Below are 19,583 nucleotides of genomic sequence, written 5' to 3' on the forward strand. Positions count from 1 at the left end.
TAGCCAAGCTAAGGATCCAAGGGGTCACGATCCTAGCATACCTGGACGACCTCCTAGTCATAGACCACTCGTCTCCCGGCTTGGAGCGAGCAGTGGCCCTCACGGTCCAATACCTCGAGAGGTTCGGCTGGGTCCTAAATCGAGAAAAGTCAGCTTTCCAGCCCACAAGGCAGTTGGAATATCTCGGCATGAGATTAGACACAGAACAACAAGGAGTGTTCCTACCTCTGAGGAAGGTAAAAGCCATCAAGGAATTAATCCTACTGGTTCTAAGCAAGAAAGAACCGACTATTCGCCTATGTATGAGGTTACTAGGCAAGATGGTGGCCACGTTCGAGGCGGTACCATACGCCCAGAGCCACACTCGCATCCTACAGGCAGCCATCCTGTCAGCATGGAGCAGAAGGCCACAGGCCTTGGATATCCCGTTGCCGCTCTTATCAAGAGTCCGACAAAGTCTGTGTTGGTGGTTAGACCCTCAGAATCTACTGAAGGGGAAGTCTTTCAGCCCAGTGGCTTGGAAGATAGTGACCACAGACGCCAGCCTGACGGGCTGGGGAGCAATTTTGGATGGTTGCACTCGCCAAGGTACTTGGGCAAAGCCAGAGAAGCAGTTGCCCATCAACATCTTGGAGCTCAGAGCTGCTCGACTAGCCCTCAGGGCTTGGACGTCAAAATTGCAGGGGTTCCCGGTGAGAATTCAATCAGACAATGCCACGGCCGTGGCATACATAAATCACCAAGGGGGAACCAGGAGTCAAGCCGCTCAGAGAGAGGTGAGCTTGATTCTCCTATGGGCAGAGGCGCATGTGCCCTGCATATCGGCAATATTCATTCCAGGAGTGGACAACTTTCAGGCGGACTTCTTAAGCCGCCAGACTCTATGGCCGGGGGAATGGTCTCTGCATCCACAAGTCTTTCAAGCACTCTGCCAAAGATGGGGAGTGCCGGACGTGGATATCATGGCATCGAGACTCAACAAGAAACTAGACAGGTTCATATCCCGCTCAAGGGATCCGATGGCCTGCGGAACCGATGCGTTGGTTTGCCCTTGGCATCAGTTCAAACTTCTTTATGCGTTTCCCCCGCTCCAGTTACTACCCCGCCTGCTGCGCAGGATCCGGGTGGAACACATACCAGTCATCCTGGTAGCTCCAGCATGGCCCAGAAGGGCATGGTACTCACTAATCTTAAGGATGGTAGTGGGAGACCCTTGGACTCTTCCTCTACGGCCAGACCTGCTATCGCAAGGTCCGATCCTCCACCCTGCCTTACGGCATCTAAATTTGACGGCCTGGAAGCTGAATCCCTGATTCTCAGGGGTAGAGGTCTGTCTCAGAAAGTAGTCTCTACCCTAATCAGAGCCAGGAAACCGGTCTCTAGGGTGATTTATTACAGGGTCTGGAAGGCCTATGTAGGCTGGTGTGAGTCCAAGCGATGGCTTTTCTCGCAAATTTACCATCGATAGAGTATTACGTTTTCTCCAGCTAGGAGTGGATAAAGGATTGGCATGAAGCACAATCAAAGGACAGATTTCTGCTCTGTCATTGTGGTTTCAGCGGCCGCTGGCCACCCACTCGCTGGTTAAGACCTTCCTTCAAGGGGTCTTACGTATTAGACCTCCAGTTAAATCCCCGCTTTGTCCGTGGGATTTAAATCTTGTTCTCTCAAGTTTACAGAAACAACCGTTTGAGCCGTTGGCTGAAATTCCTTTGGTTCTACTGACAAGGAAGTTAGTATTTTTGGTTGCCATAGTTTCCGCAAGAAGAGTTTCGGAGCTGGCAGCCTTATCCTGTAAGGAACCATATCTTGTTTTTCATAAGGACAGGGTCGTTCTCCGCCCTCATCCTTCCTTCCTACCGAAGGTCATATCCAGTTTTCATTTGAACCAGGATTTGGTATTACCATCCTTCTTCCCTAAACCTACTTCCAGAAAGGAAGGGTTGCTGCATACCTTGGATATTGTCAGGGCCATGAAGGCCTATCTTAAAGCTACAGAGAAGATCCGGAAAACAGATGTCCTGTTTATTCTACCGGATGGGCCCAAGAAGGGGCAGGCAGCTGCAAAGTCCACCATTTCTAGGTGGATTAAGCAATTAATCACTCAGGCCTACGGCTTGAAAGGGTTGCCTCCTCCAGTATCATTAAAGGCTCATTCTACTAGAGCCATGGGCGCCTCCTGGGCAGCACACCACCAGATCTCTATGGCTCAAGTTTGCAAGGCGGCAACCCGGTCTTCTGTCCACACGTTTACAAAATTCTACAAGTTGGACGTAAGAAGGAATACTGATACTGCCTTCGGGCAGGCAGTGCTGCAGGCTGCAGTTTGAGACCCTCGGATTCCGGGGGCTCCTCTTTTTTGAGTTAAATTTAAAATTTAAAATTATTTTTCTCAACTAAGTTGGATTTATTATGATTTGAGTATATCTCTAAATTAAATCCTTTTGTCTTGGAGATGTTCTCCCTCCCCTCATTGTAAGCATTGCTTTGGGACATCCCATATAGTAATGAATATGCCGCTCTGTGTCCCGTGATGTAACGATAAAGAAAAAGAGATTTTTAATACAGCTTACCTGTAAAATCTTTTTCTTGGAGTACATCACGGGACACAGAGCTCCCACCCCTCTTTTTTGAGGACCATTTTGGGAGGCATACTGCTTGCTACAAAACTGAGGTACTCCTCCTATGGGAGGGGGTTATATAGGGAGGGGCATTTCCTGTTTGAGATTGCCAGTGTCTACACCTGAAGGTACTCCATATAACCCATATAGTAATGAATGCCGCTCTGTGTCCCGTGATGTACTCCAAGAAAAAGATTTTACAGGTAAGCTGTATTAAAAATCTCTTTTTCCCTGAGATCTGACCGCTAGGTGGCGCTTCCGTATATTTTCGCGAGGAGTATGCAAATTAGGTAGTTACGCCGATTCAAAAACGTAAGTCCGCCCGGCGCATTTTGTTACGCCGTTTATGTTAGGCTTTTTCCGGCGTAAAGTTACCCCCGCTATATGAGGGGTATCCTATGTTAAGTATGGACGTCGTTCCCGCGTCTAATTTTGAAAATGTTGCGTAAGTTGTTCGCGAATAGGGCTGTATGTAACTTACGTTCACGTCTAAAGCATTGACGATTTGCGGCGTAATTTCGAGCATGCGCACTGGGATTTTTTCACGAACGGCGCATGCGCCGTTCGTAAAACACGTCAAATACGTGGGGTCACAGTGAATTTAAATAAAACACGCCCACATCATCCACATTTGAATTAGGCGGGCTTACGCCGAACCACAGACGTTACGCCGCCGTAACTAAGGGCGTACGTTTTTTCTGAATACGGAACTTGCGCCCTAATTTACGGGGGCGTAACGTATCTGAGATACGTTACGCCCCGCGGAAAGATACTTCAATGTATCTGAATCCGGCCCTATATATATAATTAGAGTATATATTTATTTTTTTATGTTTTGGGGGTTCTAAGAAATTTTCTAGCAAAAAATTAGTAATTACATGTGAACAAAAATTGCCATAAAATGCCTGCGGGGGAGGTGAAGTGAGTTTTTGTAGTCGGCGCTCCCCTTGATAAGAATGTTTACCTGCCGGGTTTGCGTTCGATCATCGCACACACGTTTGGCCAAAAGAATGTGAAAGTCCACAGTTCTCTTTTATTAATTAGAACTAGATGGAGGACAATAAATGGCGGTCAGGTGTTGGTCACGCCCCGTACTTTCTTCTGGTTGTACCGGCGGTGTGGTGTGATCGGGTCCAATGGTTAACCAGAGTAGTTAATGAAGTCTTTTTTTGTTTTTCGGAGATAATCTGTAGTGTTTGTCAGACCTTGTGAGTCTTTATCCGAGGTCACCTTTTTTTCGAATTGATTATTCATTAAGAAAAAAATCAATGTGTGTGTGTGTGTGTGTGTGATTATATATGTGTGTATATATATATATATATATATATATATATATATATATATATATATATATATATATATATATACATATATAAACAATAGTGCAGCGCTAATGAATATTGTGATCAATAGTTATAATGACACAAATGATGCAAAGTATATATATATTACCGTATTTATCGGCGTATACCGCGCACTTTTTTGCCCTGAAAATCGGGGCAAAATCGTGGGTGCGCGATATACGCCGATACCCGCTTCCCGCGCTGTGTTTAAATCACTGCGCTGGCATATACCGAGCGCAGTACACTCAGGTATAGTCGGGCAGGCTCGGCTCCTCTCGCGGTTACATCCTCGCTTGGAAGGGGGGTAAAATATATTTTTTTTTTGTGAGCTGGAGCCATCTGGTGGTGAGCCGTTGGTATTACAAGTTAAACAGCAATTCTAATGTCATTTTTCACTATTTTCACTGCCATCTTCTTCCCTCTAATTCGAACCCCCAAACATTATATATATTTTTTATCCTAACACCCTAGAGCAGGTATAAGCAATTTGCGGACCTCCAGCTGTTGCAAAATTACAATTCCCATCATGCCTCTGCCTCTGGGTGTCATGCTTGTGGCTGTCAGAGTCTTGCTATGCCTCATGGGACTTGTAGTTCTGCAACAGCTGGAGTTCCACTAATTGCATATGCCTGCCCTAGAGAATAAAATGGCGGTCGTTGCAATACTTTCTGTCACGCCGTATTTGCGCAAGCGGTCTTACAAGCACACTTTTTTGGGGAAAAAATTACACTTTTTTTAATTTAAAAATAAGACAACAGTAAAGTTATCCCCATTTTTTTTAATATTATGAAAGATAATGTTACGCCGAGTAAATTGATACCCAACATGTCACGCTTTAAAATTGCGTCCGCTCGTGGAATGCCGACAAACTTTTACCCTTTAAAATCTCCATAGGCGACGTTTAAAAAAAATCTACAGGTTGCATGTTTTGAGTTACAGAGGAGTTCTAGGGCTAGAATTATTGCTCTCGCTCTAACGATCGCGGCGATACCTCACATGTGTGGTTTGAACACTGTTTACATATGCGGGCGCCGCTCACGTATGTGTTCGCTTCTGCGCGCGAGCTCGTTGGGACGGGGCGCGTTTTCTGGCTCCTAACTTTTTTAGCTGGCTCCGAGATTCCAAGCAAATTTGTCAAACCCTGATTATAGCATACCTTGAAAGGGAAGAGGAATGCAGGTGTGTGAATTGAGGACACGCCGAGTAAATAGATACCCAACATGTCGCACTTTAAAATTTTGAGCGCTCGCGGAATGGCGGCAAACTTAAAACTCTCCATAGGCGATGCTTTAAACATGGTTACCAGTTTAGAGTTAGAGGAGGTCTTTTGGTAGAATTATCGCTCTCGCTCGATCACAGCGATACCTCTCCTGTGCTGTAGACTTCTCCGGAATCTTTACTGATGATGTATTCTGCACCCTCGCTTCTGGGTGTGTCCCCCTGACATGTATTTATTTCTTCTCTTTTGCAGACGTCGCTGACACCGGAGCAGCAGCGTTACGCGGTGCTGGGGGTCCCCACGCTGATGGAGGTCTGCGGCTTCTCCTATTATTATGGGGGGTTTTTGGTGGGCCCCCAGTTCCCTATGGTGAAGTACCTGAGCTTGGTGAAGGGAGAGCTGAGCGATGTGGAGGGGCAAATTCCTAACAGGTGTGTATGAAGAATTCCCATAGAGCCGGATAGTGCCCCATCATTGGTGTCAGTGGGAGGAATAGTATCCCATCATTGGTGTCAGTGGGAGGAATAGTGTCCCATCATTGGTGTCAGTGGGAGGAATAGTGTCCCATCATTGGTGTCAGTGGGAGGAATAGTGTCCCATCATTGGTGTCAGTGGGAGGAATAGTGTCCCATCATTGGTGTCAGTGGGAGGAATAGTGCCCCATCATTGGTGTCAGTGGGAGGAATAGTGTCCCATCATTGGTGTCAGTGGGAGGAATAGTGTCCCATCATTGGTGTCAGTGGGAGGAATAGTGTCCCATCATTGGTGTCAGTGGGAGGAATAGTGCCCCATCATTGGTGTCAGTGGGAGGAATAGTGTCCCATCATTGGTGTCAGTGGGAGGAATAGTGTCCCATCATTGGTGTCAGTGGGAGGAATAGTGCCCCATCATTGGTGTCAGTGGGAGGAATAGTGTCCCATCATTGGTGTCAGTGGGGAGGAATAGTGTCCCGTCATTGGTGTCAGTGGGAGGAATAGTGTCCCATCATTGGTGTCAGTGGGGGGAATAGTGTCCCATCATTGGTGTCAGTGGGAGGAATAGTGCCCCATCATTGGTGTCAGTGGGAAGAATAGTGCCCCGTCATTGGTGTCAGTGGGGGGAATAGTGTCCCATCATTGGTGTCAGTGGGAGGAATAGTGCCCCATCATTGGTGTCAGTGGGAGGAATAGTGCCCCGTCAGTGGGAGGAATAGTGCCCCATCATTGGTGTCAGTGGGAGGAATAGTGTCCCATCATTGGTATCAGTGGGAGGAATAGTGTCCCATCATTGGTGTCAGTGGGAGGAATAGTGTCCCATCATTGGTGTCAGTGGGAGGAATAGTGTCCCATCATTGGTATCAGTGGGAGGAATAGTGTCCCATCATTGGTGTTAGTGGGAGGAATAGTGTCCCATCATTGGTGTCAGTGGGAGGAATAGTGTCCCCATCATTGGTGTCAGTGGGAGGAATAGTGTCCCCATCATTGGTGTCAGTGGGAGGAATAGTGTCCCCATCATTGGTGTCAGTGGGAGGAATAGTGTCCCCATCATTGGTGTCAGTGGGAGGAATAGTGCCCCGTCATTGGTGTCAGTGGGAGGAATAGTGCCCCATCATTGGTGTCAGTGGGAGGAATAGTGCCCCATCATTGGTGTCAGTGGGAGGAATAGTGCCCCATCATTGGTGTCAGTGGGAGGAATAGTGTCCCATCATTGGTGTCAGTGGGAGGAATAGTGCCCCATCATTGGTGTTAGTGGGAGGAATAGTGTCCCATCATTGGTGTTAGTGGGAGGAATAGTGTCCCATCATTGGTGTCAGTGGGAGGAATAGTGCCCCATCATTGGTGTTAGTGGGAGGAATAGTGTCCCATCATTGGTGTTAGTGGGAGGAATAGTGTCCCATCATTGGGATCAGTGGGAGGAATAGTGTCCCCATCATTGGTGTCAGTGGGAGGAATAGTGTCCCGTCAGTGGGAGGAATAGTGCCCCATCATTGGTGTCAGTGGGAGAAATAGTGTCCCATCATTGGTGTCAGTGGGAGGAATGGTGCCTCAAGGCACAGATAAAGCAAGCAAAGGGCCACATATGGCCCCCGGGCCGCAGTTTGGAGATCTCTGTCATAGAGTATACATTGCATTGTGTGTTATGGCTCTGGTGAATGACACTCCTCCTCCCCCATCTCTTTGCAGCGTTGTGCCGGCCATGAAGCGCCTGTGCCTTGGACTCTTCTTCCTGACGGTGTACATGGTGCTCGGCCCCTACCTACCCGACAGCTACTTCCTGACAGAAGAGTATGCGGTGAGACTATAACTGGGGGGTCACAGGGGGGGCCTTGGTGCCCCATTTAAGAAATGTCTGCATTGTTCTAATGACACCAATTCATTGTGAAGCCGATCTTCTCGTTTTATGTTCCTGTAAAGTGATTGTAAACCTCGGACATGAAATCTGAACAAAGCACTTCCCTCTATAGTGTGTACTTGTCTCAGTCCGGAGCACCGAGTGTCATTTCTGTCTGTTGCCTCCTTCCTCTGCTATCTGCATGAGACTCCTCTCTCCTCCCTTCCTCCCTCCCCCTCCTTCCCTCAGAAAGTATTAAGGGTCACAGGGGGCGGGATATGTCAGGAAGTAGGAGGGGTCACAGAGTGGGAAATGTCAAGGAGGAGGCGTCACAGGGGGCGGGATATGTCAGGAAGTAGGAGGGGTCACGGAGTGGGATGTGTCAGGAAGTAGGATGTGTCAGGAAGTAGGAGGGGTCACAGGGGGGTGGGATGTGTCGGGATGTAGGAGGGTCACAGGGGGGCGGTATTGTCAAAGTAGGAGGGGGTCACAGGGGGGCGGTATTGTCAAAGTAGGAGTGGTCACAGGGAGAGGGATGAGTCAGGAAGTAGGAGGGGTCACAGGGGGCGGGATGTGTCAGAATGTAGGAGGGGTCACAAGGGATGGTATATGTCAGGAAGTAGGAGGGGTCACAGGGAGAGGGATGAGTCGGGAAGTAGGAGGTGTCACAGGGGGGCAGTATTGTCAAAGTAGGAGGGGTCAGGGAGAGGGATGAGTCAGGAAGTAGGAGGGGTCACAGGGGGTGAGATGTGTCAGGATGTAGGAGGGGTCACGGGGGTGGGATGTGTAAGGATGTAGGAGGGGTCACCAGGGACAGTATTGTTAAAGTAGGAGGGGTCAGGGAGAGGGATGAGTCAGGAAGTAGGTGGGGTCACAGGGAGTGGGATGAGTCAGGAAGTAGGAGGGGTCACAAGGAGTGGGATGAGTCAGGAAGTAGGAGGGGTCACAAGGAGTGGGATGAGTCAGGAAGTAGGAGGGGTCACAGGGGGCAGGATGTGTCGGGAAGTAGGAGGGGTCACAGGGGCCGGGATGTGTCAGGATGTAGGAGGGGTCACAGGGGGCCGGGATGTGTCAGGAAGTAGGAGGGGACACAGGGGCCGGGATGTGTCAGGATGTAGGTGGGGGTCACAAGGGATGGTATATGTCAGGAAGTAGGAGGGGTCATGGAAAGGGATATGTCAGGAATTAGGAGGGGTCACGGGGGCGGGATGTGTCAGGAAGTAGGAGGAGTCACAAGGGACGGTACATGTCAGGAAGTAGGAGGGGTCACAGGGGGCGGGATGTGTCAGGAAGTAGGGGGGGTCACAGGGGGCGGGATGTGTCAGGAAGTAGGAGGGGTCACAGGGAGTGGGATGAGTCGGGAAGTAGGAGGGGTCACGGGGGGGCTGGATGTGTAAGGAAGTAGGAGGGGTCACAGGGAGAGGGATGAGTCAGGAAGTAGGAGGGGTCACAGGGAGTGGGATGAGTCAGGAAGTAGGAGGGGTCACAGTGGGCGGGATGTGTCAGGAAGTAGGAGGGGTCACATGGGGGCGGGATGTGTCAGGAAGTAGGAGGGGTCACAGGGGGGCGGGATGAGTCAGGAAGTAGGAGGGGTCACAGGGGGCGGGATGAGTCAGGAAGTAGGAGGGGTCACAGGGGGCGGGATGTGTCAGGAAGTAGGAGGGGTCACAGGGGGTCGGGATGAGTCAGGAGGTAGGAGGGGTCACAGGGGGCGGGATGTGTCAGGAAGTAGGAGGGGTCACAGGGGGTCGGGATGAGTCAGGAAGTAGGAGGGGTCACAGGGGACGGGATGAGTCAGGATGTAGGAGGGGTCACAGGGAGAGGAATATGGAACATGAAAGGTTTGAGGCACTGAAGTGCGTCTCGGGAGCGTCTGACATGTTGCGGGTTTTGGGTTATTCTAATTCTCGGCTTTGCTCTGGTTTTGCAGAATCAGCCTCTCTGGTACCGCTGTGTCTACATGACGGTCTGGGGGAAGATCACGCTGTATAAATATGTGACTTGCTGGCTGGTGACGGTAAGTTCTCACCACTCTATTATACATATGGGGGAGGGGGGGACATAAAATCTCCTCCCCCGTGAATGTTACATTGTTGCAGCGAGGGATACGCCCGCTTTTTCTTTAAAGCTGATCTCCGGGGGAAACCACAAAATCCACCAATGAAATACTTCTAATCCATCCAGTCCTGAGATTTACTCTGCTCTGCCTAGAAGTGAAGTCAGCCTGGTGACCTGACTTTGCCCCTGTTAAAGTTGCCTCCCTGCCCCCCCAGCCTGTGATTGGAAAGTGAAGGGACGGACAAGGTCATCTCTCTGCTCTGGGGGGGGGGGAGGAGCCAATCGGCTGTAGTTGCAAGGCTTATGTGCTGACCAGGGGCTTGCTGATAGGAGGGGAGAACAGAGTCTCCGTTCATTGTCCAGTCAGGCTTGGGGAAGGGACAAGGTGTGCAAGGGCTCATTTACACTTGCATTGCCCCCCTGAATAGTGATACAGTGAATCGCTTTTCAGAGGGAGTCTGACAGGCTGCCTGGGTGTCCCGTGCCTCTGGGCTGCAACGGGGGGGGGGGGGGGGCCCTGTGCGCTGGAAATTGGCGGTGACGCATGCTGTACACGATGGGAGTTTAATTTTTGGCCTGGCGCCTCAGCATGTGTGCAGCCTACTTCGGCGGCTGCAATCGATTTGAAAGAGGACAGTCTGGGGGGGGGAGGGGTGGGGGGTGGTAAAAACAATGTCTCAACCACCTTCTCTTTTTTTTTTTTTTTTTTTACTGCCCCTTCCCCAGCCAAATAAGTAAAGCTGAGCTGCTGTTGTATTTCACCCAGACCAGAAGCAGAGACTATAAGGCAGGTATTCCTATGTTCTATAGTTTAATTGAGGCTGCCCATAGCTTCTGGAGTGTGTATCTAAATCCTCTGCATGTTTATTAACTTGACCCCCCCCTCCCCACCCCCGCCACCTGATCAAACGACTTCTGTTAAGTGGGGGTGGCCACACCCTGGTTGAGTTTCGGCCCGTCCCTGCTGAATCGCTGACGCATTTCTACCGGTTTATGACCAGCTTTAGCCTTCCTGAGCTGGCAGCAGAGACGGATCAGGTCCCCTGCCCCCTCCAGGCTGGGGCTGTGTAAATCTCAGGACTGGATGGACAGAAATGGGCGCATTTATCGGTTTGCCTGGAAGTTCAGCTTCTATTGTATCGTGTTCTGTGTATAGCTGACCTCCCCCTCCTCCCCCCATAGGAAGGTGTCTGCATTCTGTCCGGCTTGGGCTACAATGAGAAGGACGACCGAGGCGAGCCGCGGTGGGACGCCTGTGCCAATATGAAGGTGTGGCAGTTCGAGACCACGCCCCTTTTCACAGGAACCATCGCAAGCTTCAACATCAACACCAATGACTGGGTGGCGAGGTGAGACGGCGGGGGGGATGTTGTCGGGTCGTGTTTTTTATCCCTCTGCAATGTACTGCGGCCCGCACTGGCAAAGTGACGCGCCGGTACGCCACTTCCTGTTCCCGGGTGCGCGCATTCGACGGCCGCTGTGATTGCAAGAGCCTGTCAGCAAGTCCCAGCCAATGATTCACCGCTGGGAAACCTGCTGATCAGATACGTCCAATCACAGCCCAGAGCTCTGTACAGAGGGAACGATCGCTCTGTTTCTTATCCCTGCAAAGGGAGAAGAAACAAAGATCTTTAGTAAAAAATCTACACATGGTTAGGCACACATTTCGTCCCTGGATGTTAACCCCTTCCCAGCCAATGTCATTAGTACAGTGACAGTGCATAGTATTAGTGTGTTAGTGTCACTGGAGATGTCATTAATAGACCCTCCCCCCCCCCCCCAGTGTCTGTTAGTGTCAGATTGCTCACCGCAGTCCCATTATAAGTCACTGATCACCGCCATTATTGTGTGTGTATATGTGTGTGTGTGTATGTATGTATGTATGTATATGTGTGTGTGTATGTATGTGTGTGTGTGTGTGTATGTATGTATGTATATGTGTGTGTGTATGTATGTGTGTGTGTGTGTGTGTGTGTGTGTGTGTGTGTATATGTGTGTGTATGTATGTATGTATGTGTGTGTGTGTGTGTGTGTGTGTGTGTGTAATATATATATATATATGCAGCACAGTGGTGCAGTGAGTAGCACTTCGCCTAGCAGCAAAAGGGTTGCTGGTTCGAATCCCAACCACGACACCATCTGCCTGGAGTTTGCATGTTCTCCCTGTGTCTGCGTGGGTTTCCTCCCACACTCCAAAAATGTAATCATTCCATATTAAAAGATATTATAACTTTTACACAAACCAATCGATATACACTTATTTTTTATTTTTTTATTTTTATAGACGTAGCGGAATACATATTGGCCTAAAATTGATAAAGAAATTTGATTTTTATTTCTTTTTTTATTCGTTTTTATAGCAGAAAGTAAAACATTTTATTTTTTCAAAATTATTGGTCTTCTTTTTTTTTTTTGTTAAAATAAATAAAAAACCGCAGAGGTGATCAAATACCATCAAAAGAAATCTCTATTTTGTGTGAAAATTTTTTTTATATAAATTTTTAATTTGGGTGCGGCGTTGTATGACCGCGCAATTGCCTACCTGGCCAATTGTGACACTTTTCTCTCGTACAAAATCTTTTTTTTTTATTTTTTTTTTTCTTCATCGCAGGTGCACTGGACAGGTTAAGTGTCCTTATTAAAAGTCAGCAGCTATCGTGTTTGTAGCTGCTGACTTTAAAAAAAAAAAAATCGCGGGGGTGGAACCTCCGCTTTAACCACCTGCCTACCGGACCAATTGTGGCCCTTCTCTCATACATGTTAAAAAAAAATCTGGGTTTTTTGTTTTTATTTTTATTATATAGAAAATTACGTGGAATCCCCCAAACATATTATTTAACCACTTGACACCCGCACGCCGTCATATGACGTCCAAAACGGGGACCTGTTATCCCGGGTGGACGTCATATGACGTGATGGGCTTTGCGGGGGGATATCTCAATGATGCCTGCACCCGGAGGCATCATTGAGATATCATTTTTTAGCGGCGGCGATCCTGCGCACCGTAAGAACGATCATAGCGGCGGTTCTGCCGCTAGATCGTTCTTACAGGCGGCGGGAGGGGACACCCCCCCCTCCCGCCGCCATCCGGTGCTTCTCCGGGCTCTCCCGTCTCACCGGGGGCCCGGAGAGATGATCGCCGTCCGCCGGATGTTTGCCATAGAGAAGACTGGTGACCATCTGGTCACCAGTCATCTCTATGACCGTCGGAGGCCCGGGCGCGATGTGATGACGTCACGCCCGGGTCCCCGTAAGTAAACAAACCGCAATTGCGGCTAGTTTGAATGAGATCTGTGAATTTTTTTTCACGATCTCATTCTTTCCAGCCTGCAGGAGAGATGTGGGGGGAGGGGAAGGTCTTATTGACCCCGCCTCTCTCCTTAAAGAGGACCTGTCACACACATTCCTATTACAAGGGATGTTTACATTCCTTGTAATAGGAATAAAAGCGATTGAAAAAAAAAAAGTGTAAAAAAAAAGTGTAAAAAAAAAGTGTAAAAAATAAAGAAATAAGTAAAATAAAAAAGAAAAAATAATAAAAAAATTAAAATGCCCCTGTCCCCGGTAGCTCGCGCTCAGAAGTGTACGCACACGTAAGTCCCGCCCACGTATGTAAACGTCGTTCAAACCACACATGTGAGGTGTCGTCGCGTGCGTTAGAGCGCGTGCAACAATTCTAGCACTAGACCTCCTCTGTAACTCTAAACTGGCAACCTGTAAAAAAATGTAAGTGTCGCCTATGGAGATTTTTAAGTAACGAAGTTTGGCGCCATTCCATGAGTTTACGCAATTTTAAAGCGTGACATGTTAGGTATCTAGTTACTCGGCGTAACATCATCTTTCATATTTTACCAAAAAAATTGGGCTAACGTTACTGTTTTGTTATTTTTTAATTTATTAAACCATTTTTTTTTTTACAAAAAAAAGCCGTTTGAAAAATTATTGCGCAAATACGGTGCAAGATAAAAAGTTGCAATGACCGCCATTTTATTCCCTAGGGTGTCTGCTAAAAAAACATATATAATGTTTGGGGGTTCTGAGTAATTTTCTAGCAAAATAATGAGGATTTGTACATGTAGGAAAGAAGTGCCAGAATAGGCCCGGGAAGGAGGTGGGTTTTAAAGCCCGGTATTGAAGTGGTTAAATAAAAAAAATATATGTATGTGTGTGTGTGTGTGTATATGTGTGTGTGTGTGTGTGTGTGTGTGTGTGTGTGTGTGTGTGTATGTATATATATATATATATATATATATATATATATATATATAATATATATATATATATATATATATATATATATATATATATATATATATATATATATATATATATATATATATATATATATATATATATAATATGGATATGGGCGCGGAAGTGGGAGGGAACTACAGCAATGGAAGAAAGGGATAATAAAGAGATCAAATAGGAATAAGATGCGAAGTATGTAAGGGAATGTTTATATTATTCTGATTTTAATAAGGAGATAAATGTGAAATGTGTGTTTGTATATGAGAAAGGAAAAAATCAATAAAGAGATTTAGAAAAAAAAATTATATATATATCTCTCCATAGACAGAAATAATTTCTCTCATGCATGTAAAAAACACACAATTGTCGGTTAACCACTTGCCTACCGGACCATTAATTAAAAAAAATATATATCATTTTTTTTTCTAAATCTCTTGATATTGATTTTTTCCTTTCTCATATACAAACACACATTTTACATTTATCTCCTTATTAAAATCAGATTAATATAAAGATTCCCTTACATACTTCGCATCTTATTCCTATTTGATCTCTTTATTATCCCTTTCTTCCATTGCTTTCCATTGCTTTCTTCCATTGCTGTCCATTGATGTATAGATTGATTGATTGAGATATATATAAATCAATCAATCAATCAATCAATCAATAAAAAAAAACTGTTTGGGGGTTCCAAGTGATTTTTCTATAAATAAAAAAAAAGTAATAATAATAAAAAATTGCGCAATTGTCAGTTAACTACTTGCCCACCGGGCCAATTGTGACACTTCTCTCATACATTATAAAAATAATTTAAGTACAAAATTTAAAAAAATAATAATAAAAAATGTTTTTATTTTATTTATAGAAAATCACTTGGAACCCCAAAACATATTATTTATATCTATCAATAAAAAAAAAAAAAAAAACACTGGATTTTTTTATTTATTATCAACAAAAATATATAAAATAATCATATATTTATTTTTTCATGTATGACTGAAGTGTCACAATTGGTCCGGTAGGCAAGTGTTTAACTGACAATTGCGTGATTTTTATTATTATCATGAAAAAAAAAAAAAAACTTTTTTACATATGTGAGAGACATTATTTCTGTAGATGGATATAAATAATATGTTTGGGGGTTCCACATAATTTTCTATATAAAAAAAAAAGTGGGACCCGCAAAAAGTGGGACCCCCAAACATATATTATTTATATCTATCTACAGAAATAATTTCTCTCGTACATGTAAAAGAATCACGCAATTACCAGTTAACCACTTGCCTACCGGACCAATTGTGACACTTCTCTTATACATGGGGGGGAAAAAAATTATAATAAAAAAATCTATTTTTTTATATAAATAATATGTTTGGGGGTTCCAAGTGATTTTCTACAGGGAGTGCAGAATTATTAGGCAAGTTGTATTTTTGAGGATTCATTTTATTATTGAACAACAACCATGTTCTCAATGAACCCAAAAAACTCATTAATATCAAAGCTGAATATTTTTGGAAGTAGTTTTTAGTTTGTTTTTAGTTTTAGCTATTTTAGGGGGATATCTGTGTGTGCAGGTGACTATTACTGTGAATAATTATTAGGCAACTTAACAAAAAATAAATATATACCCATTTCAATTATTTATTTTTACCAGTGAAACCAATATAACATCTCAACATTCACAAATATACATTTCTGACATTCAAAAACAAAACAAAAACAAATCAGTGACCAATATAGCCACCTTTCTTTGCAAGGACACCCAAAAGCCTGACATCCATGGATTCTGTCAGTGTTTTGATCTGTTCACCATCAACATTGCGTGCAGCAGCAACCACAGCCTCCCAGACACTGTTCAGAGAGGTGTACTGTTTTCCCTCCTTGTAAATCCCACATTTGATGATGGACCACAGGTTCTCAATGGGGTTCAGATCAGGTGAACAAGGAGGCCATGTCATTAGTTTTTCTTCTTTTATACCCTTTCTTGCCAGCCACGCTGTGGAGTACTTGGACGCGTGTGATGGAGCATTGTCCTGCATGAAAATCATGTTTTTCTTGAAGGATGCAGACTTCTTCCTGTACCACTGCTTGAAGAAGGTGTCTTCCAGAAACTGGCAGTAGGACTGGGAGTTGATCTTGACTCCATCCTCAACCCGAAAAGGCCCCACAAGCTCATCTTTGATGATACCAGCCCAAACCAGTACTCCACCTCCACCTTGCTGGCGTCTGAGTCGGACTGGAGCTCTCTGCCCTTTACCAATCCAGCCACGGGCCCATCCATCTGGCCCATCAAGACTCACTCTCATTTCATCAGTCCATAAAACCTTAGAAAAATCAGTCTTGAGATATTTCTTGACGTTTCAGCTTGTGTGTCTTGTTCAGTGGTCATCGTCTTTCAGCCTTTCTTACCTTGGCCATGTCTCTGAGTATTGCACACCTTGTGCTTTTGGGCACTCCAGTGATGTTGCAGCTCTGAAATATGGCCAAACTGGTGGCAAGTGGCATCTTGGCAGCTGCACGCTTGACTTTTCTCAGTTCATGGGCAGTTATTTTGCGCCTTGGTTTTTCCACACGCTTCTTGCGACCCTGTTGACTATTTCGAATGAAACGCTTGATTGTTCGATGATCACGCTTCAGAAGCTTTGCAATTTTAAGAGTGCTGCATCCCTCTGCAAGATATCTCACTATTTTTGACTTTTCTGAGCCTGTCAAGTCCTTCTTTTGACCCATTTTGCCAAAGGAAAGGAAGTTGACTAATAATTCTGCACACCTGATATAGGGTGTTGATGTCATTAGACCACACCCCTTCTCATTACAGAGATGCACATCACCTAATATGCTTAATTGGTAGTAGGCTTTCGAGCCTATACAGCTTGGAGTAAGACAACATGCATAAAGAGGATGATGTGGTCAAAATACTCATTTGCCTAATAATTCTGCACTCCCTGTATAAATACACAGATTTTTACTTTTTTTCATATATGAGAGAAGTGTCACAATTGGCCCGGTAGGCAAGCGGTTAACTGACAATTGCGCGATATTTTGGTAGGCAAGTGGTTAACTGACAATTGCGCGATATTTTATATATATATATATATATTTATTATCGCGCAATTGTCGGTTAACCACTTGCCTACCAAAATATCGCGCAATTGTCAGTTAACCGCTTGCCTACCGGGCCAATTGTGACAAATATCGCGCAATTGTCATTTTATACAACATGTATGAGAGAAGTTATTTCTGTAAGGGGTTAAAGTTAAGGGTTAATTTATTGCATTTCTTTTTTTATTTGTGTATTTAATTTACATTTTATTCATTTATTATTATTCATATAATAACCCTTTTAACCCCGACTCCTAACCCGAAACCTAAACTGAACTTGAACCCCTTACACTAACGAAAAAACATTTATAATAAATTAATAATAAAGCTAATGGAAAAGCTGAAATACCTGGCAACAAATGATGATAGTTTTCTCAATTGGCTAATAAAAAAATAAAACCGCCAAAGCCCAAAAACGCTGCATACAAACGCGCAAGTCGCGCCCCCAAAAAATGCCTGTTTTATTCTCTCTGGGGTCCTTGCAAAGAACCTCCCACTTCAAGAAGGGGGTGGGGCTATGTAGGCATTTTTAAGCGACTTGCATTTGCATTCAGACCGCCTTACATAACACTAACCTATTACATTTGAGCCTCCATGATTGAAGGAGCTAAAAGCCAATGATTGAAATGGGTGGGGCCAGGGACCGTTGGGCCCAGGGAGGAAAGAGCAGCTAGATGATGCTGGAGCATGTCCAGCATCGAAATGAGGCGGGGCTCTGTCTGTCTTGCTACAGTTTGCACTCATAGTGATCCCCCCCCCCCCCCCCCCCCCGGTGGTTGTGCTCTGGACATCCTTCTGTGGCTCTTCCTGTTGTTGGGTGACAACGCTCCGCCCCGGTTTTCCATCCATGCCCCTGCGTTGTCACGTGTGCTTTCGGGGGCCACTATAAGGGGCTGTACCAACACACATTAGGAAGGCGTGGTCCATCGTGTCACCGCTCTGAGAAACGATAAGCACCCAGGAAGTGGCTGCAAAGAGTCTGCGGGGGATCAGCAGCACTGAGATGTAAAATAAAAACATGGCCGATGTTTCTGCGTAATAAATTTCATCCGGTTGGGGATTTTAGATCTACTTTTTGAATTCTTCTCCCGCAGATACGTTTTCAAACGTCTCCGATTCCTCGGGAACAAGGCCATCTCTCAGGCCGCCGCCCTCTTCTTCCTCGCCATCTGGCACGGCTTGCATTCTGGATATCTCCTCTGCTTCTCCCTGGAGTTCCTGATTGTCGTAGTGGAGAAAAAGGTCAGACCCGTGGAAGGGATGGGGGGGGGAATCTTGGGGGCGGGGGTAATATAGAAAGATGGGGGGGAATCTTGGGTAATATAGAAGGAGGGGGGGGGGGGAATATAGAAGGATGGGGGGGGGGGATCTTGGGGGGAATATAGAAGGATGGGGGGGGGGATCTTGGGGGCTGGGGGACTATAGAAGGATGGGGGGGGGTAAATCTTGGGGGCGGGGTAATATAGAAGGGTGGGGGGTAAATCTTGGGGGCTGGGGGACTATAGACGGATGGGGGGGGTAAATCTTGGGGGCGGGGTAATATAGAAGGGTGGGGGGTAAATCTTGGGGGCGGGGTAATATAGAAGGGTGGGGGGTAAATCTTGGGGGCGGGGTAATATAGAAGGATGGGGGGGGGTAAGCCCCTAGAAGGATGGGGAAGGGGGTAAATCTAGTAGAATGCGGGAGGGTAATATAGAAAGATTGGGGATAGTATAGGATGGGGGGGGGGGTTAAATATAGAAGAGTGGGGGAGGTAATATAAAAGGATGGGGGGATAAATCTAGAAAGATGGGGGGGGGGGGGGGTTAAATCTAGAAGGATGGGGGAGGGGGGAATATAGAAGGATAGGTGGGTAAATCTAGAAAGGTTGGGAGAAGGGGGATATAGAAGGATGGTGAAGAATATAGAGGGGGGGTAAATACAAAAGGATGAGGGAGGGGGTAAATCTAGAAGGATGTGTGTGGGGAGGGGTAAATATAGAAGGGGGGGTAAGTATAGAAGGATTGCGGGGGTGGGGGTAAATATAGGATGGGTAGGTAAATCTAGAAGGATGTGTGGGGAGAGGTAATCTAGAAGCATGGGGGGGGGGGGGGGGTAATATGGATGGTGGGGGGATATAAAAGGATAGGGGGGTAAATCTAGTAGGATGTGGGAGGTAATATAGAAGGATTGGGGCTAGTATAGGATGGGGGGGGTTAAATATAGAAGGGTGGGGGAGGGGGGTAAGAATACAAGGATGGGGAATATAGAAGGATAGGTGGGTAAATCTAGAGGTATGTGGGGGGGGGGGAAATATAGAAGGATGGGGGAGGTTAATCTAGAAGGATGTGTGGGGGAGGTAATCTGGAAGGGTGGGGGGGGGGGTAATATGGACGGATGGGGGGGGTAATATAAAGGGGGGAGGTGGGTAATATGGAAGGATGGGGGGGTAATATGGAATGATGGGGGGGGGGGGGGGGGTAATATGGAATGATGATGGGGGGGGGGGGGGGTGATATGGAAGGGGGGTAATATGGAAGGGGGGTAATATGGAAGGGGGGGTATATAGGATCTCGCTGTGACGGTGATGTGTTTTGTCTCCTCAGGCCATTGAGTTGGTGAGGGACAGTCCTCTCCTCTCACAGATCAGCTCCATGTCCCTCCTGCGTCCTCCTATATATCTGGTACAGCAGCTCATCC

General features: G+C 46.2%; 1 protein-coding gene across 1 annotated transcript in view; it reads left to right on the plus strand.

Moving 5' to 3' along the window:
• The window catches only part of LOC120922804 (lysophospholipid acyltransferase 5-like), a gene marked incomplete at both ends in the record, with an annotated part of 41,839 nt that extends 22,256 nt beyond the window's left edge, over positions 1-19,583 (plus strand). Inside the window, 6 exon segments of the mRNA XM_040334805.1 lie at positions 5,436-5,614; positions 7,346-7,454; positions 9,424-9,510; positions 10,734-10,900; positions 17,999-18,146; positions 19,490-19,583. Coding sequence (XP_040190739.1) covers positions 5,436-5,614; positions 7,346-7,454; positions 9,424-9,510; positions 10,734-10,900; positions 17,999-18,146; positions 19,490-19,583 — 784 coding nt within the window.

Source organism: Rana temporaria, unplaced genomic scaffold (assembly GCF_905171775.1).
Source record: "Rana temporaria unplaced genomic scaffold, aRanTem1.1, whole genome shotgun sequence".
Taxonomy (NCBI): domain Eukaryota; kingdom Metazoa; phylum Chordata; class Amphibia; order Anura; family Ranidae; genus Rana; species Rana temporaria.